The sequence below is a fragment of the Lissotriton vulgaris genome, chromosome 7, assembly GCF_964263255.1.
Source record: "Lissotriton vulgaris chromosome 7, aLisVul1.2, whole genome shotgun sequence".
Classification (NCBI taxonomy): domain Eukaryota; kingdom Metazoa; phylum Chordata; class Amphibia; order Caudata; family Salamandridae; genus Lissotriton; species Lissotriton vulgaris.
In genome coordinates this window covers 1,498,528,776-1,498,553,784 of record NC_141695.1, presented here as the reverse complement: position 1 = coordinate 1,498,553,784, position 25,009 = coordinate 1,498,528,776, and the positions used below count along the sequence as shown (strand labels likewise).

Below are 25,009 nucleotides of genomic sequence, written 5' to 3'. Positions count from 1 at the left end.
CCTACTGGCGAAGCGTACCCCTCCACCCCTAATAGAATAACACCGGCTCCCTGTTAAAAGTTGCATCTTCCAAATAAGTTGCACAAAAATAAAGCTACAAGAACCGGCACCTGGCACAGTGATTAACTATCTCAGTTGAGAGCATCACATCAGAAGCCAGTGCATACCCAGCCTGCAAACAAAAATCTGCAAGAAAGACAAAACCAGAAGACAAGCTTTTTCCATGTAACAGACAATTTATTATCTTTTAGATAATTTGGAATAGTAGAATCTAGTACAATATTTTTTGTCAATGCTGGTCGCATCCTTAGACATTCATAATGTAATCACACAATTCCTTCCAATATTTTAAACAGAAAGGGCCAGATCTATCAGGCAGTTTGCCATTTGCAAATGGGCCAATTCACAGATTCGGCCTGTTTGCTAACCCAAAAAAGGGTTTTTCGCTGTAGCAAACCCTATTTTGTGATCCGGTAACCTGTTACCGAATCACAAAATGGGTTTGCGATTCGGTATTAGGCAGGGGTGTGTTTAGGGCGTCCTTTCCTAATACCGATTCGCAGCGGTATGTATGAATGTTTTGCAACTGAAATGCGGCCGCAAAACATTTGCATTCTACCACCTGCTTCAAGTAGATGGTAACCCATTAGCAAATGGGAAGGGGTCCCTTGGAATGTTTGTAAAAGCATTTTTTAAGAGCAGAAAGTGGTCCCACGGACCACTGCCTGCTCTTAAAAAATGAAAGGAAAACTTATTATTTTTATTTTTGTAAAGCATCCCATTTTCCTTAAAGGAAAACGGGCTGCTTAAAAAAGATTGCTTTATTTAAAAGCAATTACGGACATGGTAGTCTGCTGACCCCAGCAGGCCACCAACCCTGTGATTTTCACGATTCCTAAGGGGACGTAAATTGCAACCTACCTCAATAATATTCATGAGGGAGGCCATTTGCAATACCCTGGGATTCTCAGAAGGTGTTCAACACACTTTCATGCATGCCGTTTTGCGATTTCCTAATTGCGAATCGCAAAGATTCGCAATTAGGGATTCGCAAAATGGTGTATTGATACACCTGGCCCTAAATCTGTAAACTAGCCAGAAGAAAATTACAATTGTTTGAGTCTGTGCTTTTGCATTTTTCTAATTTAGCAAACTTTGGTATATTGCGAGTTAGCATATGTGTCAGTTTTCTTTGTGAGTCAAGTTTAAATGCATCATTGCTTAATAAAAGCTTTGCCATGACCTTACTCCCCATCCCAAGATATTTACATAGATGCAATAATTTTCAGAGTTTCACCATGGTATTCCAAATTTCTAACGCCATATATAAGGAGCCCCAAACCATCCGATTCTACACCAAAATTCAAGGTGACCTTTTATCCCCTTTCTTGCAGGGCTCTTACTATCTTGTTTCAAGCCTGGATCATAAGGGTGCTTCTCATTCCTTTTTGTCTACATGGTCAATATTGCACTCTTTGTTTCCGCCCACTGTTGAGTCTTTCTCATCCATCTTCATGGGCTGGTGGTTCCTGATAATTTCCACCCCATAAGCATTTGCCTCGGCATGATGGCCAGTGCAAGGTCAAGAAATCTACCACTCATCTTTGTCTTTTTAGATCTTGGCAGTGGGTCTAACGCGCAAACTTCTGGGCTGAAGAGATCTGCTCTTCTTGTCAGTTTAGTGAGCAATGTATTGATTGTTCCCCTGTAGTCTTTAAGAATTGGACACGCCCAGACCATATGATGAAATGTAGCTTCTGTGGTGCTAGATATGGGATATGAGGTGCCAGCATGGGTTTGATATTGCCCAACCTTTTGCAGGTGAGATATGTTCCATGAAGGAAGTTGAACTGAAGCAGTTTAAATCTGGAGTTCATTGATACATTTGGAGTGTCACTTGATATGAATTTCCAATCCACTTACTCCAGCCCTCTCTCTGTCTTTGGACCATTATTACATAGGATTCACCAATTTAATTTACCTTGGCTGGTGTCAACTAGTGCTCTTTCCAGCAGAGTCATTTCTCATTACCCTCACTCAATTGAATAAGCAGTACATTGTTTCATGTGGTCTCTGCTTTTGTCCCACAATCCTTATATCCTTCAACTTTCCCTTGCTACTTCTCTGTATCTTAGGAATTTTCCAGGTGAAGCATTGTTTCATTCCAGGGTGAAAAATGGCCTAAGGGATCCTGTTTCATGTAAATCGCACATTTCTACACCTTTGCTGCACGAGGATTTCATTTGCAGGTTCTCAACTCTTCCACTAACCCAAATAATCTCGATAAAGACTTATTGGATGAATATGGCGCATCTAGTTTCACCATTTTTGTAAGTGTTTCCAGCCACAGAGAACCATCTTGAACAGATGGAGATGACTCCCTTCATGGCCCCCTGCCTGAGGAGTACTCCAGTCAGGTTATCCCTCAGTAGCTCAGTTTCTGGAAAAAACATGCATCACCCACTGAAGTTGAGCTGCAAAACTTTAAAGCTCATATTCCGGGACCTCCCTCAGTTAGTGGCAGTCCCGGACTGGCATTACTGGACATCAGGCGTTTCTCCAGTGGGCTGGCAGGGATACCCTGCTAGTGGGGGCCGGTTTAGTTGCTGCGGCCCGACAGTCCATGTTCCTGCCCGCAGTGCTTATGAATAAACAATACAAAACAAATGGTTTAAAACCATTTGTTTTTGGATATGGTGGCTCCTGTCCCCTACAGACAGGAACGTGGGTGACTGGTCCCCAGAAACAAAACAGCCACACACAGCAGTGAAACCGCCCCTCCTACCCAAGAGAATCAATGCGCTCATTAATTTTCACCAGGGCTGACTTTGGTGACCAGTCCGGCCCACTTAATGGGAGTCTGAACTTATGAAGTCTAGTTCTGTCTGTTATGTCCCCAGCCCAGATGTATAGTAACGTATAGTACAGTATATTCAGTTGCTTAAGAGCGTTTATTTTAATTGCACTGGAGGTCAGCAAAGTAATATATGAGACACAGAAGCCGTACCTTCTCGGCCAAGGCTATCCTCCCCTTATTGATACTGGCAGGGTTTTCTAGACTGTACACATCCTCTAGGGGGAGAGAGCGCAGCTGATAAGCTGTCAGCCCATGGCTGTCTGCTTGTCCCTCTGAAATGGCTTTATTAATTTTGGGGACCAATACAGGGTCTTCCAGTACACTTGCTCTGATGTCAAGGTATCCACCTCGTAAAATTTACAGGAGCGTAACCCATATACCAATTCAGGACTGGGTAAGTAAGGTGCATTAAGAAACAATGTCCTGATAGGTAAGGATGTGTAGACAATTAATTATGCATGCATACAGCATTACTTGCAAGGAAAGAAGGAGAGTACTCATTAGTATGAAGAAAGATAGTTAATCATCTTTATATTATGACATAAGTTCATGGTCGGAAGTTATACAGTTAGAAGCAGCACTGCATAAATTGAATTGGTGACAACCATATAATACTTGGTGCATAAAAAAGTGTCTGTGGTGAGAGTGGCGACGCAAGTGAAGTCCCTGAAAGCCCTAACTGCAGCTGTCACATGCTTCAGCTGAGCTTGTTGCTGCGACTGCTTTTTGAACTCTGCATTTACTGTTTAGGCTTCTTCCCCTTTTTTTGTTCTGCTTTGGGTGGTGGTTCTGAACGTCCTTTTGGCCCATTCCTGATTCTTCTGCAGTTTTCTACGCTTAAATATGGTCTGTAAAGATCAGTAGTTTGTCTTCTGCAATCATTCGTAGTTTTGCTGGAAACAGTAGTATTTAAAGTAAATGCAGTCCTCTCATTTTGTTCACCTGCACGAAAGATGGCCTAAGCTGCTGATCCTCACCCTGTGCTTAGTTCATTATAGAATAAGAACTGGTGTCCCAGTGGCAGCTGCCCCAATTTCGGGGTGGTGAGGCAATGCGGGGGCTGGAGGGCGGGGGTGAGGGTAAAATATATCGTTTTTTTTTATCTTACCTGCTCCTGTGGCCACCACCTCGGTGCTCCTCTTCCAACGCTGCACAGGTTACCAGCATGAGAGCAGCGCTGTGATTGGTCTGAGTGGGGTTTTGTCTAACCTGGCTTTACAACACAGCTGGGTTGGAGAAACACGTGTGCACGTGTCTATCTGGCCGGCCTGAGACGGCCATCCAAACAGACATGCGCACTTGCAAGTGCTCAAACACTCCTCCTGCAGCATGACGCTCTGCAGGATGCCCCCCCCCCCGTCCTCACCTCAGCTGGGAGTATAGAAAAATAAAATGATAAAGTGGTTTTACTATCATTTTATTTTTCAGTGGTGCGACGAAACTTCTCCATAATGGAGGTACCCAAAGCTGTGCTCAGAAGCCCGAAGGTAGGTCTATTAATGTCAGAGCACCTAATACCATGGCGGCATAACCTTGAATCCACCCCCAGCGTCTCTAATCATGGCCAGACAGTCCCTGTACCCTTTTCAGGTCTCAGCCTGTGAAAGACTGGCGAGATTTAATGAGGTAGGGTATTTTCTACTAGCAAGGTTAAGCCCTGCCCCTCTTCTCCATTGGCTGGCGTCACCGTTCATGCAAAACGGTGGCCAGCCATTGGAGAAGAGGTCCTAGTGACGTTCTTATTTCTTTGTAAGCCCGTCCTTTTCAGACTGGGTTCCTTGACTTATTGCTGGCATAAAAGGTTTCTTATCTTCTTTATGGGTCCAGATGGCCCCATAAAGAATATAAGGAATCTTTTATGCCAGCAGGAAGTCAGGCACTGCTTGTGACTCCCGAGGCTCATTACATCAACTAGCGTGGACGCCAGGCGGAGTATAAGCAGTGAGCCTCGATGAGGGGTTTGGGAACTTGATTCCAAAGGAAAGGCTGCGCCTTCCAAAAACAACAGTTAATGTTTTGTGATAAAGTTCACATGTGATTCAGCCCACCATAAGTGGTCTGAAGCAGCTAGTAGAAGGGCCCACGCATAACAAGGGACATACGCTTGACCTTGTCTGGACCTCGGACCCGGAAGTGATGATTCAAGATATCCTACCTTGTGTTTGGTCGGACCATTATCTGATCAATTTTGGTATTTCCATCAAGGGATTTTCACAAGCACAGTCCCAGAAACGAAAAAAGTTCATCAATGGAAGAAGGTTGATTTGCAAACCTTGACAGTCACTCTTCCACACCGCATTAAGCCCCTTAGTGGCAATCTAGATCAGGACTACATGAATTTAACAAAAAATCTAACTCAGGCGATCGATCAGATTGCCCCGGAAAAGTTACAAAAAGCCAAAGGGCTGAGGAAAGGCGCTCCTTGGTTTACCCCTCCTCTGAGAGAATATAAGAAAGAGCTCCGCCGTGTGGAAAGGCATTGGAGGAAAACAAAGGAGGAAATAGATCGTGAACACTACAAAACCAAATTAAACGCCTATAAGAAACTGATTCTGACAGTCAAAGCAGAATGCCTTGATACTTGCATCAAACAGGCGCAAAATGTTCAGAAGGAAACGTTTACTATTTTGAATGTACTGACAAAGATACCGGTCAAAATCGAAACAAAATTTGACAGCAATACCTTTCAACAGTATTTCTCAGAAAAAGTGCAAAAGATTCTCTCTGAGATTAAAAATAATACAGTTAGTGGTTTTACTCCATTGCAGAATATTGCTGTCTCTCAAGAATGTATTATCTCACGCTTTTCTGAAATAAATCCTACCAAGCTTGAACAATTGATGAACAATATCAAATCTGGTTCTCCTGCCGACCCCTGTCCCCCTAGGATTTTCCGGGCGGCACCTCCTATCTTGGAGGAACATATCCTCTTGTTCCTTAATAGTTCACTGCAGAAGGGATACCTTCCACCTAGCCTTAAGGAGGCTCGGGTTAGACCTTTGTTAAAAAAACCAGGAGCAGACTCAGCCAACCTAAAAAATTATCGACCGATCTCACAACTACCATTTCTATCAAAAATCTTGGAGCAACATGTGCTGCAAGATCTATCCTCTCTTCTGGAGTCTCACAATCTGCTCCATGGACGTCAGGCGGGCTTTAGGGCACATCACAGCACCGAGTTAGTGATGCTCTCGGTACTGGATGAGCTTAGAGGCATGGCTGACAGTAGGAAACCAAGCGCCCTGATACTTTTAGACCTGTCAGCGGCGTTTGACACTGTCAGCCATGACCTGCTCCTGGATAGAATGGCCAGTTTGGGAATAAAAGGTGTAGCCTGCAAGTGGCTAGAATCCTTCCTAACTGGGAGACAACAGAGGATTCAACAGGGAGATGATCTCTCTAATGTAGGTATGGTGGAGTGTGGAGTCCCGCAGGGCTCAGCACTATCTCCACTACTTTTCAATCTCTACCTAAAACCCCTGATTGAGTCGTTAGTGCACATGGGCTGTCGAGTGTTTAATTACGCCGACGACACTCAATTGCTTTTTAGCATTGAGAACACTACTGAAGCCCAGGCGCATATGCTAGAGGTTCTTAGGTATACAGTCAGTTGGATGACTGCCAACCTACTGAAAATCAACCCTGAAAAGACAGAAGTCATGGTGATATCTACAGGAACATCACCCTGGGGTGATGGATACTGGCCACAAGAACTTGGTCCCACTCCAATACCAGCAGCAAATGTAAAAAGTCTCGGCATAAAAATTGACAGTGATCTGTCAATGTCTGCCCAGATTTCTACTGTAGTTGGCGTGTGTATCGGTCTTATTAGGCAATTACGCAAACTTGTCCCTCTCCTTTCTCAGTTGATGCTCCGCACGGTAGTGTCAGCCACGATTATATCACGATTGGACTATGGCAATGTCCTTTATTTAGGCCTGCCAAATAGTCTGATCAAGAAACTACAAGTGGTTATGAACGATGCGGCTCGCCTGATTTTTAAGCTTCCCAGGAAAGCTCATGCCTCCCCCCTATTACATACACTTCACTGGCTTCCAGTGAAGCAGAGGGTGGAATTCAAGAGCCTGTGCGTTTCACATAAGGCAATATACGGACAAGCACCGGTCTACATCAAGGATCGCCTGATGCGTTACAATCCGAAACGATCACTTAGATCCTCGGATGCTCAACTATTGGTTTGCCCTCGTTTCAAATTGGCAACAAAGGGTGGAAGATCCTTTTCCACACAAATCCCACAGCTGTGGAATAAGTTGCCAGATATGCTTCGTAAGGAGGCCAATCTTCTACAGTTCAGAAAACAACTGAAAACAACATTATTCAGGGAAGCTTTTGGCCTTTTGTAATTATAAGATACTTTATTTCTTCGCTAGCCTGGAAAATTTGTGGTGTTTCTTGGTCTGAAAGCGTCTTGAGACCGGTGGGTGAGCTGGCGCTATACAAACTAAAGTAACAATAACAATAACAATAACATGTGAAATGGGTATGCTGCCAAATAATCACTTGAACTTGCCGTGCCTCAACACGCTTTCGAATGTACTGCTTGCTTTTGCGGTATGTAAAAAACAAAAACAGTGAATTCAGGAAATCGTTTGCATTTGCATGGATGTCCATGTGCTTGCTTCGGAGCCTGCGCGGTTAAAAAAAAACATCTGTCACCCGTCGGCTCTTCGCGACCTGTTTATATGCTCGGAGTTTTGCTGGTCGTGTTTTGGGAAATTCCACCATTGGCCGACACACAGCTTTAAATTATATCATATGCCGCTGACAAGAGGTGAATAAATGGATCCGGTGATCTCTTAAGTTACAGAGAGGATGCAGCACTACGGCTAGAGCTACCACATATAGAACTGCTGAACCATGTTCGAGTCTCAGCATGGACTCAGCATCCTGTAATTCTGGGCAAATCACTTAATCTCCCCCTGCCTAACAAAAACGAACGTGCTCCTGTTTAACTCTTTGCGTGCTGGTGACGAAACCACTCCGTCACCAGCCACGGACGCACTGTGCTAATGACGGAGTGGTTCCGTCACGGCCTGGCCGCGGGCCTGCACGGCATCAATACTGCACCTGCGCTGAGCGTTCTATTTAGCTGGCGGGGCCATGACGGAACCACTCCGTCACAAACACAGCGCGCCCGTGGCTTGTGACAGAGTGGTTCCATCACAAGCATGGCGGCGCCACGCGGCTCCCTTCCCCCCAGCGCCGCGGCAGAATTACCGCCGCGGCCAAGGGGTTAATGTAACTGGTGCTCACGTACAGAGCTCCTCCAATACCGCCTGGTCCAGTTCGTGTTATGTAAGAATTGCAAAAAAAAGAAAAAGACGTCCCAGTGGAGCCCCTGGGCCGAAATGTGTCTTTGTACTCCTGGCATGGGGCACCGTGCCTATGTTCTGAGTTTATATGCCCTATTTCTCAGATGTTGGTAATGCATGTGCGGGGTAACCTAAAGTCAACGCGTGTGGCTCAACACAACAAACATCGCTCGTCTATGGCGCACATGTGCCCAGCCGACGCAGGCAAACACCCATTTGTTTAGTTGCGCCGGGTGTGCGCACATTTTGCGCTCCACGCACTATCTAAGGGGTTAATACTAATGAAAACACTGAATAATATGGTGGTGGTAGTAATGAACAAGTACTTTGTAAATATTGATATTCTTTCTTGTTTTCTTACCGTTAGTACTTGATAGTATTAGCTCCATTGTTGCTATGTTATATAGCAATAATTTGTATTTGCTTCCTACGGATAGACTGTTGTCACGTCCGAGCTTTGCCAGCCGTCCTGCACCAAGCAGCTAATTTGTCCAAATAGCCTTTGCCCCAAGAGAGGTTTTAGTGAACTTGACCCAGCGCCTCTGCAGCATATATAACCGGTGACTACCTTGAGGAAGAACGGACCCAGCCCCGGTTTGGTCACAGGATTCATCAATACTAAACCAATGTGTGTGTTAATTCTGTATGTTCGTGCTATTTTCGCAACGCAAGCGGAGCCAATGGGTAGATCAATGCTGTTCAGCGTCAGAGGTAAATACACAGTCAACTATGACTGATATTGTCTGCATTGTTACTGCATTTTTACTGCACCAGTGTCAGTTATTCTTACGTGAAATTTGACAATCACCCAGGAAACTAAGCCACAGCCTTAACTATGTGTAATTCCTTTGTGGTGAGTGTGCACTATAACAAAATAACACAGAGATTCCAAAGGAAAGGCTGCGCCGTCGAAAAACAACAGTTTATGTTTTGTGATAAAGTACACATGTGAAATGGGTATGATGCCAAATAATCCCTTGAACTTGCTTCGCCACGCTTTCAAATGTACTGCTTGCTTTTGTGGTATGTAAAAAACAAAAACTGTGTATTTAGGAAATCATTTGCATTTGCGTGGATGTCCGTGTGCTTGCTTCAGAACCTGCACGGTTAAAAAAACATCTGGCACCCGTCGGCTCTTCGCAACCTCTTTATATGCTAGGAGTTTTGCTGGCAGTGTTTTGGGAAAATCCACCATTGGCCGACACGCAGCTTTAAATTATATCATATGCCGCTGAGAAGAGGTGAATAAATGGATCCGGTGATCTCTTAAGTTACAGAGAGGATGCGGCACTACTGCTAGAGCTACCACCTGTAGAACTGGGGAACCAGGTTCGAGTCTCAGCGTGGACTCAGCATCCTGTGATTCTGGGCATATCACTTAATCTCCCCCTGCCTAACAAAAGCAAACGTGTTCCTGTTTAATGTAACTGGTACTCGCGTAAAGAGCTCCTCCAATACCTCCAGGTCCAGTTCGCGTTATGTAAGAACTGCAAAAAAAAGAAAAATATGTCCCAGTAAGGCCCCTGGGCCGAAATGTGTCTTTCCACTCCTGGCGTGGGGCACCATGCCTATGATCTGAGTTTATATGCCCTATGTCTCGGGCCTTGGTAATGCATGTGCGGAGAAACCTAAAGTCAACGCGTGTGGTGCAACACAACAAACAGCGCTCGTCTAGGGCGCACATGTGCCCAGCCGACACAGGCAAACACCCGTTAAAGGTTCTTCATTCCCTTTTAAGCCGAGCACTCATTTACCAAAAAAAGTGTCCTCCCACACACCTCTTTGTGACATAATCTGCTAAAATGCTTTAAAATGTTTTCAGTGTGTGCCAGGAAGGGCGGACCTGGGAGTAGTGGGGCTTTTTTTAGGTCTCTGGCGGCCTCGTGACACAGGGTGTTTACCTCAGCACCCGCGCACGGTAGCAAATAAGCTGTCAGCACCTCCACGGTGCCCCGGATGCTTCTTCACAAGTTATTTTTAAACTACATTGGCTCTTGGGATTATGCTCTGGGGCTCTGTGTATGTGTGTGTGGCTCTGTGTGTGTGTGTGGCTCTGTGTGTGTGACTGTGTGTGTGTGGCTCTGTGTGTGTGTGTGGCTCTGTGTGTGTGGCTCTGTGTGTGTGTGTGGCTGTGTGTGTGGCTCTGTGTGTGTGTGGCTGTGTGTGTGTGTTCTGTGTGTGTGTGTGTGGCTCTGTGTGTGTGTGTGGCTCTGCGTGTGTGTGTGTGTGTGTGGCTCTGTGTGTGGGTGCAAATGCAATAGGTCTCGCATTTGCGAGAGATTAAGCTATTGGCATTGTAAATGACAATGCCGTTTATTTATCTGTTTTCAAAACCAACACATAAATAAAAATGTTGTCATTTACAATGCCAATAGCTCTAACTTTTGCAAAGGTGAGACTGTTGCATTGTAAATGCTTGTTCTCTCTTTTGCTGGTATCGTCTTTCTCCCTTTATGACTGTTTTTCCGTATTTTTCCTCTTTCGTCTTTCTGCATTGTGTGTGTTTTTCCTCTTTTGCTCTTAGGAAATGTCTAAAGAGGGAAAATAAGTGCCATAGCTACCCCACCAGCCCAAATTAATCACTGCCACCCCCATATACTCAGGAAAGTTAATAACCACACTACTGTCTCTATGAGGTTGCCCACACTGTGGGCTTTCTGCAGGATTAGATCTTGGTTACTTTAGTCTGAGTTGGGCCACTACTGTAAGAGGTAGTGAGACCAGAGAAGGATGGATTTCGGGCATCATATGGGACATTTCAGTAGCAAAAAACACAAGCAGGCCCTGCCTTGAGATAATCTGGGAGAGCCACTGTTCATGTGTAAGGAACTATGCAGGACATGCTTTTCTCAGTAAGGCCTAGTACCTTTATATTGATCGTTCTAGATTGACTTTCTGAGGACCATAATTCTCTAACGCTCCCTCTCCTAGAGTTCTTGAACTTTCTTCTTTCATACTAGGTTATGGTTTGTCTGGCTTGCCTAATTTGTGCATTTTTACTAGCTCAACCCATTTTTTTCTGGTCATCCCACAGGAGGTGAACATCGGCTTCCACAGAGCCGATTTGATTTTTAAATGATGTGTCCATGGCTGTAGTGGCTTATATGATTTTATCTTGCTTATCTGATAAGGGGGTGAGAGTTGTCCTTCACATTTTCATTCACTGGTGAGGCATCCATTCTAGCACTCATCGTGGGGATCACACACCCACTGCATGAGTCTAGGTTTTGGTGCTGGGCCCTTGACCTGCCCATATCCCAGTTCTATTCTGATGCTCCGCTTTCCACAATGATCCAGCATCAGCTGTTCCAGAGTATCCTTCATTATTTCAGGCTCTCTGCCAAAGCCAATCAGATAAAGCAATCTGGCTACATCACTCAGCTGCTCTGTAGTTAGGGGCCCTCTTCAAGTTTCCAGGGATCAATTGCTCTCATGTGCCGCCCTTACTAGGGGAGGTATTATCTGGAGCCATGCTATAATATCAAAATTAGACCCTTATCGAGGCCTCCTTGAAAATATGTTTAAATTTTTTTAAGTTGGGGGGCTCACCATTCTCAGATGTTAAAAGGCCAGTTCAGTACCAAACTAACCATTTTCACCTGTCCTGTGTGCACCTGTGTCTCATTAGGGAGTGATGATCAAGACATTTCCCGGTGCCGCCAGGCCATCTTCTTTAACCCGTTGCGTGCTCATGACGAGCTCAGCTCGTCATGAGGCACGGTCGCGCTGTGCTCATGACGAGCTGAGCTCGTCATGACTGTTGCGCCTCGCCCACGCGGGGATAATTCCCCTGCTGTGCTGGGCTTTCCATTGGAACGGGCGTGGTCATGACGAGCTCAGCTCGTCATGAGCACAGCGCCACAGTACTGCATGACGAGCCGAGCTCGTCATGAGTACCGGGGCGCGGCACGCTCCCCCCGCCCCCCAGCACAGTGGGGGAATTAGCCCCACAGGGGAGGGGTTAAGGGTCATACAAGTCCCAGCCCTGGTGTCTCCACATCACTCTTCAGGTCGATTCTATTACCTTGCTGGGAACACTGTCCCCCTTTGGTGTCCCGCAGACCCTGCAACAGGGCTGGTCAGCTCCCAGTGTTCCTCCCCACCTTTGCTCAGAGCAGCTCTCCCAACTCTGGCACCAGTGGCAGTTGCCTCTGAATGGGGGTGGTGGGGCGGGGGGGATGAATAGATGAAAAAAAATAAAGATAAACTTACCTACTTTGCCGCTGCTACTTCTTTTCTTCTTCCCGGCTGCTGCCTGGAGCCTGCACCAGAAGCACTTAGGCTTCCAGGCTCTGCCAGCCAATCACAATGCTGCAGAAGAAGCGTTGTGATTGGCCTGAGCGGCCTGTTTGGCCGCTCAGGCAGCACCTGGGGAGGCTGGGCATGTTCTCTACGGGGCTGTGCAATACAGCCCAAAGGAGAACATGCCCAACTACACATGACTGTTTGGCCGGCCATAGATGGCCGGTCAAAGCGTCATGTGCATGTAGGGAGGGAGCGCAAACCACTCCTGCTCTCGCTGAGGGGAGCCAGCCCCGCCGGCCTGGAGTCACAAAGGAAAGTAAAATAACTTCTTGATCTTATCATTTTATTTTCAATTGCTCAATAAGCAGTAGGGAGACGCTCCTCTGCCTTAGTGGAGGAGCCGCCACTGTCTGGCACACCTCCGCCCCTCACTCTGCCATTCTCATATAAACAAGTTCACTGCACCACTGCGTCCTTTCTCTGCGCAACTTTTTTCCAGATTGTGGGGCCTCTGTTTGGGTAAACCACGTGCCACTTTGCTTCTCTCTGTGCCGTTCTTCAGCACCCACAAACTACATCTGCTACCTGGTCACCCCAAAACCAACTGTCATTCGGGGTCCGCATAATGGCCCTGCAAACCAAAGACCAGGAAAAAGCCATAAAAATTGCAAAGGTGCCACTTAAGATTAATGAATCGCTGGGTGACAGGAGAAGAGCTCTGGCTAATGTGTCATATTTCATGCCACTTAGGCCACGACACCGCAGCCTTTTCCATCATTGTTCCCAGGATCTAGATCAACATCCCACACATGTCCCAACCCTTCTGCATTTGTAGAAAGACAGACCTCTTCACAGAACATTAAGCCTCCATGTGGTTCCAGTCACCGCCCTGGAATATCCTCCTTCATTTTAGATGATCATGAATCCGCAGCTCAGGACTCCAGCCATTGTTCAGAGCTCCATTGCTCTCTAGCTGGGCGATTCCACAAATCCTTATACACACATCCATCATCCATTCATTGGGAGAGCCTTTATGATCCAGATTTGCTTCACAGTAAACCCTTTAACATGCTTTGTGCCATTAGGAGCCTCCTGTCTGGGAACTAGTCCCAAACATGATAGATAGACATTTTATACAGTCTGAGAGCACTGATAATTCCCTTCCATTGTTTTTAGCTTCTCTGTGCAAATTAATGACAGGGCCCAGCCATGTTTCAGTCTTGTTGTGCCTCTTTAGTGAGATGCAGGTTGAATCCTGTGGCGCAACAGGCATGAGACCTATGATTAGGAACACCCCGGCCATTCAAGGTGACATGCAGACATGTTTCGGCTTTGCTGGACTACATCAATGAAGCAAAGTCTGAGTTCCTTTGGTGATGTAAGCACAGGGCCCATGATTGACAAGGCCAAAGGGTCAAAAAGGTTTTTGGATGCAGGCATTATTCTGCAGAGGGGTGTACATGACTCACAGCCTGGACTGGGCTAACACTTATTTGTATGTGACCAGTCTTTGACAGAACGGGCACAGACAAAGTACAACTATGGATGTAATGTCCCCAAAGTAATTACCATTGTTCAATTTGACTGAACCATTGCCAGCCAGTACTGATTAATGTCTGAGTGATTCACCATAAATGACTTGGGTGTCCCTGAATCTTACCCATGAGCTCATACTGCCCCTCACTGGTGAGGCCAGTGAAGCAAGCATCCCCGCCTCAGAATGTATATTACTATGTTAGAGGAATTCTGTTCATCCATCCATAGCGGTTACCCAGCCATTACATGTTTATGCATATTTATATTTTGAGGCCTGTTTTATATTTATACCTAAAGATCACTCTGGAATTGCTGCAGACTTTAATGTCTAATATTGCATTACTGACATTTTCTAAAACTTGTTCTGTGTTAGTGATGGATGTTTAAGTTTTTTGAACTAGCCGAAAAAAGGCACACGAGCACGCTGGGGGCGGTCCAACAAAAGCCAGATGTTTGGTGACTGTTAAACCATTTTAATTACAATTATTAACTGATATTAAGGAATTTTGTAAAACTGAAGAAATTGCATATAATTAATTTGTAGCAAATTTTGAGCAAGGTTTTATTGTTTTGTAAAGATTGTAATTAATCATGTACAAATAAACAAATCAAATTGTGATTTTGTCATTTTTAATCTGGTATTTTGACAAAAAGGGGTACTATTGTAAATCTGCTCCGATACTGCCTTCTTTAGAATAGGAGTTGTGATCCTGCATGACACATATTTTGCTCTCGCCGTGTGCTGGTCATGGGAGATGTTGCATGGTACATTGGTTCTCAGGGCTTTAAGTGGGATGAAAAAACTGGGGGGGGGTCTCTCAGAGTAGCATGGCTGATGTAATTAAGGGCGTGGCTTGAAACCACCCAAGCTAAAAATCTGTGCTTAGCATAGTGTGCCACCCGACTATTATTCTTCTGCTTCTGTTAATGCATCCAGATATATAATCCAAGTAACATTACACATACAACAAGCCAGGATTATTGGCTTTGTCAATGGCTGTTAGTTGCATAAGATAAAAATAAGCAGATATGGCACCGTTGCATAGAATGTAGAAAATGCTTCAGTTTTTAAATGATGCAACTGTGAAAGAACTATCACGACACTCTTTGAAGTTACATCAAAGGCAGTGAAGGCTGCTACTGTTGCTGATTTAAGATTTATTTTTCACCCCAAGGGTGAGAGCAGAAATGAAGAGCCCGATAGGGACCTGTGTTAACACCTACTTTTTAGTACTGCCAACCCCTGGCTGAAGAGGGCTGAAACCCCCAAACCGGTCCTAGGATGCTTGTTTCCGGTCCAGGGAGGACCTGGCTTGGCAGTTTGGGCTGGACTGCTCCCATGAGGCACAGGGTCAAGACTGTTTTGCATATGGCCATGTCTAAACTGGGGTGGCATGGTGAGCAAAAGAATGATGGATTTAACCCAGATCTCTTGACTGGGGGTGAATGTTTTGATTTGTTCTGCATTCCGTCCATCAATTGTGTGTCTTTTGCTGAGCACCGGCAGGACCTGGCCCACTTAAAGCCCTGGTGATTGTGCTACTGTTCATGGGTGACCTGGCCTAGCAGGTCAAGCTTGACTGTCCATTTATGGGCAGGGCCATGACTTTACGTAGATAGCTGTTTCTGAGCAGCGATGGCACAGATGAGCTAAAAAGCAACGCATTGGAATTCATCCAAAACAATTGCCGCATAGCCACGATCCAGTTATTTTTCTCTGCCTCATGTGTGCTGCCTTTGGTTTGCTATCATACTCTTCTCTTTTTTGGCAGTCTAACGTCAGCAGTGGGGACGTTTTTGGAATCTTTTACAAAAGGTAGACTAGTGAAATGCCTTTAAAGCAGTGGATTAGGTGAGATCCATGGCGGTGGGGTTTCACAAAACGAAAGTAGTGTCAGTCATGTGTAATGGAGTCTCTTGCGTTGGTGTTTGTACTAAATGCACACCTGCTGCACTTAACAGCTGTCCTGAAGGGCCTTTGAAACTTGTCAGGCTCCCACACACTTCCATTAATGGGTAACTCACAACCCACACCCCCTTCACCCTTAGCATTCCACAGAACACACATACATAGTCCAGCACTGCATGCGCACACCCAGACATCCACGGACTACCCCTAAACTAAATTGTCTGGAGGGCAACTGAGATTATGTAGCAGATGCTGACCAAATTTTGTAGCAAGGTTGATCAAATTATGAGGCAAGAAACGGCAAATTCTACACTGTAATGCGGCACATTATCTGGCAGTTGTACTATATTATTTTGATATTTTTAGGTCGAGTCTGGGCAGCGCACGCACTGCTCTGCGAGGCATGCTGTATTCAGGTATGGACTTGAAGATCCGCCCACTCTCCACACAGAGTTTTCATTGGCTTTTGTTATTGTTCTCTGTAAACTGTAGCTTTTCATTGGTCAATAGGCTTAGTAGTCCCTCCTTAGTACCTCCTTATCTCATTTTGTAACCTCCCAGGAGGACACCTGTTACGTGTGTAGTTACTCAGTAGGCTTTAATTACAGCCTACGAGCACTATTTTCTCAAATAGCTTTGTCCTGACTGCTGTTGCAGACAGAGCATGCTCTCTTTCAATGTTTTAAAAAATCTTTATGGCACTGACACTGAATGCATTTGCAATGCAATAGGTCTCGCATTTTAGAGAGTTTAAGCTCTTAGCATTGTAAATGGCAATGCCGTTTATTCATCTGTTTTAAAAACAACATATAAATATAAGGCATTGACATGTACAGTGCCAATAGCCCAAACTCTCATAAATGTGAGACCTATTGCATTGCAAATGCTTGTTACACGTGTTAACACCATGTGGACAACGGATTCCCCTGAGTAACATCAGTGCGACACCTAATTATAGCAAACAGCAACTGAAAGGCGACCAACCTTTGCAAAGGGACTTTCAACGTGTGGCAGCATGTTTGGCAATGTTGTAGTAACTATTGATCCGTTTGAGTTGCAAACATTTTTTTAAATAAAATCTTCAAATTATGCAGGACATGATTTATTAAGTGGAGAGTATGGCAAATCCCTATAAGTGTGTAAAACGATGCAGCCACAGAATCACATCATTGCAGTGACCATACTTAAATGGCAAAGAATGATTCCAATCACTGCAGTGGCCAGTGAAAAGATGATGAATGTGATATAATCACATTTCAGCAGGGCTTTCCATAATGCCGTGCTAGGTTGATATAAGAGTTGGTGGGTTATGTTAAAAGCTACCAGGTCCTTTAGTTCAGGGCACACACCTCATGAGGAGTAGCACACAAGGTGAAACATGAGTTTGTAAAGGTCACGAAGCGGGGAACCTTTTTGAATATCTTGTTACCTTCAAAGTGACAAGAGATATTAGTAAATCTGGGACTAAGACAAGGGGGATGTAACTATACTCAAGACATTGGTTCTCCAGGTGGCTAGTGAAGCCATATCTTGAGACATATGTCAACTGCTGAAGGCCACAGTTCAAAAACATTCAAGACAATTTGAGTTGTACAGTCTGGCGACCACATCAGTTCACTGCTTAACCTCATCGCTGCTGCCAACGGCCATCGTGTGCACTACCTCGGGAGTGCTGCGCACGTCCGTTGGCCGTCGTGACCCCGCCCGCTCAATAGAACGTTCCGCACTCGTGCGGAACGTTCGGCGCAGTTAAGGTGTTAATTTGAGCCGGCTGTTTCCATGCTCGGCACCGGCACTTAATTGTCAACACCAGCGCTTGCAACCGTCTGCCACATGGTGACGCTGTCTGAGATGAACTCAGCAACAGACAATTATTAATTCAATATACATTAGAAAATGCCTATTACCTGCAGCCCAAACCATTCTTAGAGCATTGGGGGCCTGAAATAGTCTGAATTGTCACACTTGTGATGGTTAGTAGCTGTGTTGGTGCTGTCATTGGCAGCACAGGCAGGGACAATGGGTGGTGCATGCTGCAGTGGCCTACTGATGAAAGCCCTGGCACTTATGTTTTAACAAATTAAGCGCTGCATCAGTCATTCTTTAACCCTTTCGATGCTGATGACGAGCTCAGCTCGTCATCACCCACGGGTGTCGTGTGCTGATGACGAGCTGAGCTCGTCATGAACAATGGTGATCAAAGCTTTCCAGCACACGGGAAAAATCCCTGCAGCAGCCATGTGGTTAAGAAATTGCACAAGAAGAAGGTCAAACGTTTTACACGTCCATAGACTGGAGGAAGGAGGGAATGAGATTTAAGAACAACAGGAAGGTTCTTGAAAGGAATGAACAGAATAAATATAGCCGCATTCTCGCCTCTCACTGTAAGAACTCTCCTAGACTTGGAAGTGACATCGCTCAATATGATTGGCCTTTATTATCTCCCTTACTCCTCCAAGGAGTATGGGAGATAATAAAGGCCAATCAAAAAAAGTTGCTTTTTTTGGGGGGGGTTGGGGGGGTAGAAACAAGATTTAAGGGAATAACATAAGAGAGATTCAGACTTACCATGTGTGCAGTGGGTTCCCACTGTCCTACCTATGGTAGAGGAGCGTCGCCCCACTGCTTTCAAACAGTTTGAGAGGCAGAAACATAAAATAATAATAACTTTATGTTATTATCATGTTATGCTTCCTGCTGCTTTGCAGGTGGGCAAGGGCTGCTCTGCTCTCCGAGCTGGGCATGGTAGAAGTAGTTTGTCCATGTCTAAGTGCGTAATGACTTTTTGGTCGGCCCGCTCTAACCAGTCATGCACACTTTCCCCGTTCTCCATGCAGGCTGCATTACAGCCTGCGTGGAGAACATGGCCAGGCCCCCATTCCCTGGTTGAGCATCAAACCAGGATGCTCAAAACCAATGCAGCGTTGTGATTAATAAGGGGAGCCTGGGTGCCTACCAATCACAACGCTGCATTGCAGCGTTGTGATTGGTTAGCAGTGCCTGACTGTGCTTTCTGTTCCTCAAGGAGAGCAGGAGCAGAGTTGCGGGACCCGGCGGCAAGGTTAGGTAGAACAATTTTTAATGCGCAATCAATTAAGACCCCAGCGCCCGCACCTCCCATCCCCTAGCTATGCCTGCCGCCACTGCTACCTATAGACTTGCCTGCTTGCAGTGGGTAAATACCGCTCACCAGCAGTCTTATTACAAAACGTATAGTTCGAAGGGCCAAAGAAACTCCACTCATCTGGCCCATCGTTATTAAGAGGACATTTTTATTGAGGGACGTAATTGTAGGTAAAGAGCCAGGATGCTCATGCAGTGGGTAGCGAATGCATCAAACAAGCATCTGGCAGTAGGGTTGGATATCAAAACAGTAAACATCTGCTATAGACACTGGAGTAGACCTGGGTGATAAATTGTGCTTTGTTGGAAGTAGAAGTGGACCCTACATGTACTTGAATCTATGCATCAAATAGGGGGCAGTATTTGGGCCAGGTGAACGTGCCCCACATACCTTACCGACTGTTAAATTATATGTTTCTAGGCATATTTCTTTTGTGTCCTCTTGTGGATGCTTTCAGACGGTACCTTGGTGAGACGTTCCTGTTAGACAACACACTTCAATGGAATATTAGGAGCATTCACTTTCCAATCAAAACAAAGTGTAGGTGTTAAATTTCCTAAAAACTTAAAATATGTTTGGTCATTCCCTGCAGGCAGTTGAGAAGACTTGCTGAAGCCATTCTACATTCCTATAGCATTGTTTTTGCATAGTTGCTAATGAGGATTGTTTATGCTCCTTTTTAATATTGCATAATTGCCTTAGGGCCAGATGTATCAAAGGGTTTTGCCCATTCTGTGTCTATGGGGAAATGTGTTGATACATATAGTTTACAAAGCAATGCCTTCTTGTGACAATATGGTTACTAGGCTTCAATACCCACCTGTCTTCCTTGAACCTGCAGGACGTTCCGGAAAGACTTCATCACTTCCAAGTATGTGCAGTGGAAGTTTGCCAAAAGGGCGAGCGGGAATCCCCTTATGAGGTTCTATGACCTCCAAGAGGCTGTGAAATTTAAAGACATATTTGCACTGCTTCAAGCCTATGCAGAGAAGGTGGATTTGACAGAACCAGTACCACAGCCGATACAGGTGAGAGCAGATTTTCAGCCAATTGAAATCTTTCGTCCAAAAAAATTTGACTTTTCTTCACTTGTCACCAAGGTCAAGCTGTACTATAGTTCACTGAAGGTACCATAATGTTCTTCTTCCAGGGTTACATGTGTTGCTGTCGGGTTGACAGATTACTGCGAAGACGCAGTATACATGGTACAAATCAAATCCTTTTAACATTCTGCAAGACAGGCTTTCAAGGCACCCTGGGTGGAGCCGGCTGCCTCTCTTCCACCTGTCTGCTTTCTTCCATGGCTCTTTTTAATGGGCTTACATTTTGAAAACATTGCGCATCTACATCATTTTTTGACAATTTCATCATGGCCGGCTTCTTTTTCGCACTTCTTCAATTACAATAGTGAGCATTCGACAACATCCATTTTATTGGGTGTTTTGTGATATTTTCTCTTTCTCAAAATCTCTGTTTTTGTGTCATTAAAACCAGATCAAAAGTCCATTTTAGGGAAATCGGATTTAAATGCATAACTTATTACTAACAGAGGTTTTGTTGGTTCTTTTGTTTTGTTTAACAAAATAAACAATTCCAAAGTTGGAATGCACGTGCAGGGTTGGGTCTACATTAAGGTCGCTAATAGGCAGCTGCCTTATAACAGCACCACAATGAGGTGCCAGATGGCAACAAATGGCCTTAACGGCCACATGCATCATTGTAAGGTTTTGCGATTCCTTATTTGCGATTTTTAGGGAATCGCAAATAAGGAATCGCAAAATGGGATGCATGATTTTAATCGCATACTATTTGCGATTCGGTAAAAATCGCTATTTTTACCAAATCGCAAATATTATGCGAATTCTAAATTGCGATTTCGCAATTCCTATTGATTCCTATGGGCCAAAAGGCCCATAGGAATCAATGGGAAGGCATTGACATTTTGCAAATTTCAATTAGCGATTCGCAAAATGTTAATGCATTCCATGGGTGCAGGGGGTGGTCCAAAGGACCCCCCCTGCACCCCTGAAATGTATTTTAAAGTGCATGTTTCACACACACATGCCCTAAGGACTTGTGTCTCTGTAACATGACAGTGTTTAAAATGCTATTTTGAGCATTTTGATACTTTTTCGCAAATTACCACGAGGTTCACCCTCGTGGTAATTTGCACCCCCTAATTGCGAATTTGCAATTTAAAAAACAATCATGCATTGCTTTTAAGGAATCGCAAATTTGCGAGTCCTTAAAAGCAATTGCATTTTTGGAAATCGCTAAAAATAGCGAATTTCACAAAAATGCATGATGCATCCCAAAAACTTATTTAGGAATCGCAAACGGCCGAATTTACCGATTCGCACCATTTGCACTTCCTAAATGGGTTGATGCATGTGGCCGTTAATGTTGTCCTTCTGCCAGGGGAAGCAACAAAAAGGTAACATTTAATTTTGTCTGAGCTGGCAAAACCCCTTGCACTAGAACAACTTACGTGATTGTTATAACTGCTGCTCAGCCAGTGTGAGTGTGATGTGGAATGTTGGTGAGTGGTGATGCAGAGGAATGTTGGTTGTCTGTGAGAGCCAGTTGGAGAATGGGCTGAGCGGCAGGAAGGCTGCTCCTGGTGGGGCTCTTGATCTCAACTACTTAATAAACCATCTTACTTAATCTACACCTGGACTACTGGACCTCTTTTTATTACAACAGTGATTATTCAATAAATGTTGCAAGATGATATCGCTCACCTTATAGTGTGGCAATGCTGGCCCAATATTGGTTGTGGGAAAGCTGTGCCAATGCCAGTGGTCTATTCTTTCAAATACTGTGTTTCTTTCTGGTCCACAGGAGCCTGGGGAGACACTGCTCCACCTAGCAGTATTGCTGTCGGATCGAACATCTTTGCACATTGTCGATTTTCTTGTGTATAACAGGTGAGGTTTCTTGAAACACAAATCCATTGTGTTTTTTATATTTTGTTTACTATCAAGTCTCAAGTTGAAGGGTTCTAATGCAGAAGTAACATTTGCAATAATACTCTGAGCCCCGTGTCTGGCGATATTGATGTCGAGAGTGCGAATATAAAGGCTGCATACACTTGATGCCACCTAATGCCAATTTAAGCCACCGCTACCACACACTTGCTGCCGCCTTATCTCACTCTTTCAGGTTCTTTTCATGAATACTGTTACAAAGAAATGGAAGTCCAGAGGTGATAGTTTCCAAGAAGCTTTATTGAAGTACAGGTTGATGTTGATGATGTTGTAGCCAGGCCTGTAAGTATCTCTGTAAGTACGCCCCACCAGGAGCTGCCCTCCTGGCTGCTCAGCCTTCAGTCACCAACTGATTCAGTTCACCCATCCAACATTCCATGACATATACAACGTTCCACACACACAGGCTGAAGAGCAGGGGAAGAAAGAGAACAGAGAAGAAGAGAAACATTCACCTTACTACAAATACTTTCTTTCTTTTCACTTCATTAATTAAGATAATCCTCATTGGTATCATTAATTTCAATTTCCATTATACAGTCAACCTGAGTGTAAACAATCAATGCCAAGACAAGGAAACTCCTTCTCCAGACCACGATGTATCATAAATGGCTTGTATTAGACAACATGAACTGTTATTATCACAGTAAATATATTGGTGCAATGTGTCCCAGAGAACAAAAAACACTATCCAAAGCACACCAAGAAAAGTGAACGTGAAGCACAAATAGACTTTGTGTGTGTAATAAAACTATTAGGCCAATGCATATATTGACCTGACACTGATGGGTAATCTTACTGCGGTGAATTCTTAGCTTCCGGTCAACCTGCTGAAGAGGTCGCCCTTCCATCTGCTGTGTTTAGTCCTACTGGACACAGTCTAGTGTTTTACCGGCCACTCCCACGAGGGCTTACCCATACAACTGACCCCACACCCATCAAACACAGGCGAACCCCATCAGGGGACCCTGTCAATAAAAGAGCCCGAGTGCACATGCTCGTGGCCAGTTCTAAGCAGCATAATACTGTGTCTGTTTCGCACTTATTTACAAGCCCATGATTTTACATAGCACTTGCACCCCTTCATTGAGTGCCCTGCCTCAGAGAGAGTGATCATCAGCCTTGCAGTGAATACATTGCGTCATAAAAGGGAGATTTCTATCACATATTTCACCCATTTTGGACCAGGCACTCTCACTTCTTGGTCCATATGTCCCATTTATTCTTTTGTCCTGATGGAGGGCCCTTTAGCTGTGTGCCACTGCCACCAGTGTGCTAAGGGCCTTTCCACAGCAGCCATATAGCTCTGCTGCAGTGGCACAGGTGGTCAGTGGTTGGGGTGGAGCTAGATGACGACAGAAGATTCCCACCAAGGCCCCATCTGACTGGCTGCCTATTTCTTGTGCCCCCCCGTGCAGCATTTGACTTTCAGCAACCTATCCCTTATTGGAGGCAGCTTCCCAGCTTCCCAGCTTCTTGTGCTGTAGGTGGGTAAGGGGGCAACAGCAGCTGTCCTGTTTGGGCCACCACCTTGACTTGCCTGGGGCACCCAGATAGCAGCTCCCACTACTCTGGTCCTGGACACTGGGGAAGCCAGCGAGGTGGGTGCTGGTGCGGCCACCCTAGTGCCTGATGGCCCCATTCCCAACTCTGGCCCTTCAAAGAGTCAAGTACTGTCACATGTAACCAGAGGACTGCGCTTCTCACAACTGGTGCTGGGGAGACACCTAGCAGATGTCCTGATTTGGCAGGACTGCTGCATCTATGTTTGCACACACTTGGTTCATAGGACATATTCGGCAACTGGGTCCTCACTGACCATGATGCACAAAGACCCTTAACAGTGCAAACCCCCATTTGAGCATGTCAGGGGAACAGAAAGATCAGGGACTCCCAATGACATGGAGGGGGAGGGATGGGCACCACAGACCAGGAATATTCATCTGGCTTGGCAGCAATCATGTCAGAATTTAGTGTGGGATTCTGCTCCATTGATGCATGGTTTGACACACTTACAAGCGGCATTAACCGCATGGGGGAGTGCCTGGACTGCTAGAATGTCCGGTTGGATGGGCGGAGGAGCGCGTCTTGACCTTGGGAGATTAGTTAATGACCGTGAAGAAGCAGCTGGAGGAAATTGAATGAATCCTCAAGACCGTGCCATCAAGAACGAGGACCTCTAGGCCAGATCCCACTGCAACAACCTGCACATCTTGGGAGTTGCGGAATCTATGTACACAGATCGAATGGATCTTTTTGTCAAGCACCTCCTTTCGGACCTATCCCATCACCAAAATTTCACACCCACAATTGGAGTGTAGTGCGCTCACCGCTCGCTTGGTCTGCGGCCATGCCCCAGCGCCACACTGCGCCTTATTATAGCCCACCGCCTTAACTTTCAGGATTGGGGCACTCATCTTCGACCCCATCTGTGACTCCCCATCCATGACTCCTGGTGGCACACCGCAATCATTGCAGTTCCTTTATGCCCTTGGCGACAGGTATGTGCTGAAATATGCCAGGAGCTTAACCTATGCCGAAACCCCCGGGTATACATTTTATTTTGCCCCCCAGAAGACACTGAGCCACTTGGATTTTTGGCTACTCTTGGCCACTGCCACTCCATGGCTAGAGTGTGTGGCCTATCTCCTGCGCACTCTTTCGGGTCACTACCCAGTCCAGATGTTATTGGTAATGCCATATGGGGGAGGAGTGTAGAGACGCTGGCGCTTCCTGTGTAATGCCTTGCTTGATGATGTCTTTCTGTCTGAGCTTCAGACTTCCATTGTTGAATATTTCGAATTGAATACAAATTTGGTTTCCACGCAAGACACCCTGTGGGAGGCATTCAATGCTTACATTAGGGGATCTCCATTTCTAAACACTCTGGTGTGTTGCGTGACATACGCAATACACTAGTCCACGTAGAACCTGAACTATGCGATATTGGTAGCTGAGCAACTCAATAATGGTATGGTCCACAAATGTTGCACAAGACGGCGCGTCTGGACTAATTTC

The 25,009-nt window shown here is 45.3% G+C and overlaps 1 protein-coding gene across 1 annotated transcript in view; it reads left to right on the top strand.

The window, feature by feature from the left end:
• Positions 1-25,009, top strand: part of LOC147705870 (arf-GAP with SH3 domain, ANK repeat and PH domain-containing protein 1-like) — a 1,082,966-nt gene that overhangs the window by 787,270 nt on the left and 270,687 nt on the right. Inside the window, exons 18-19 of the mRNA XM_086932322.1 lie at positions 19,846-20,032; positions 21,846-21,931. Of these exons, the coding sequence (XP_086788448.1) occupies positions 19,846-20,032; positions 21,846-21,931 (273 nt within the window). The remainder of the gene's footprint in view (positions 1-19,845; positions 20,033-21,845; positions 21,932-25,009) is intronic.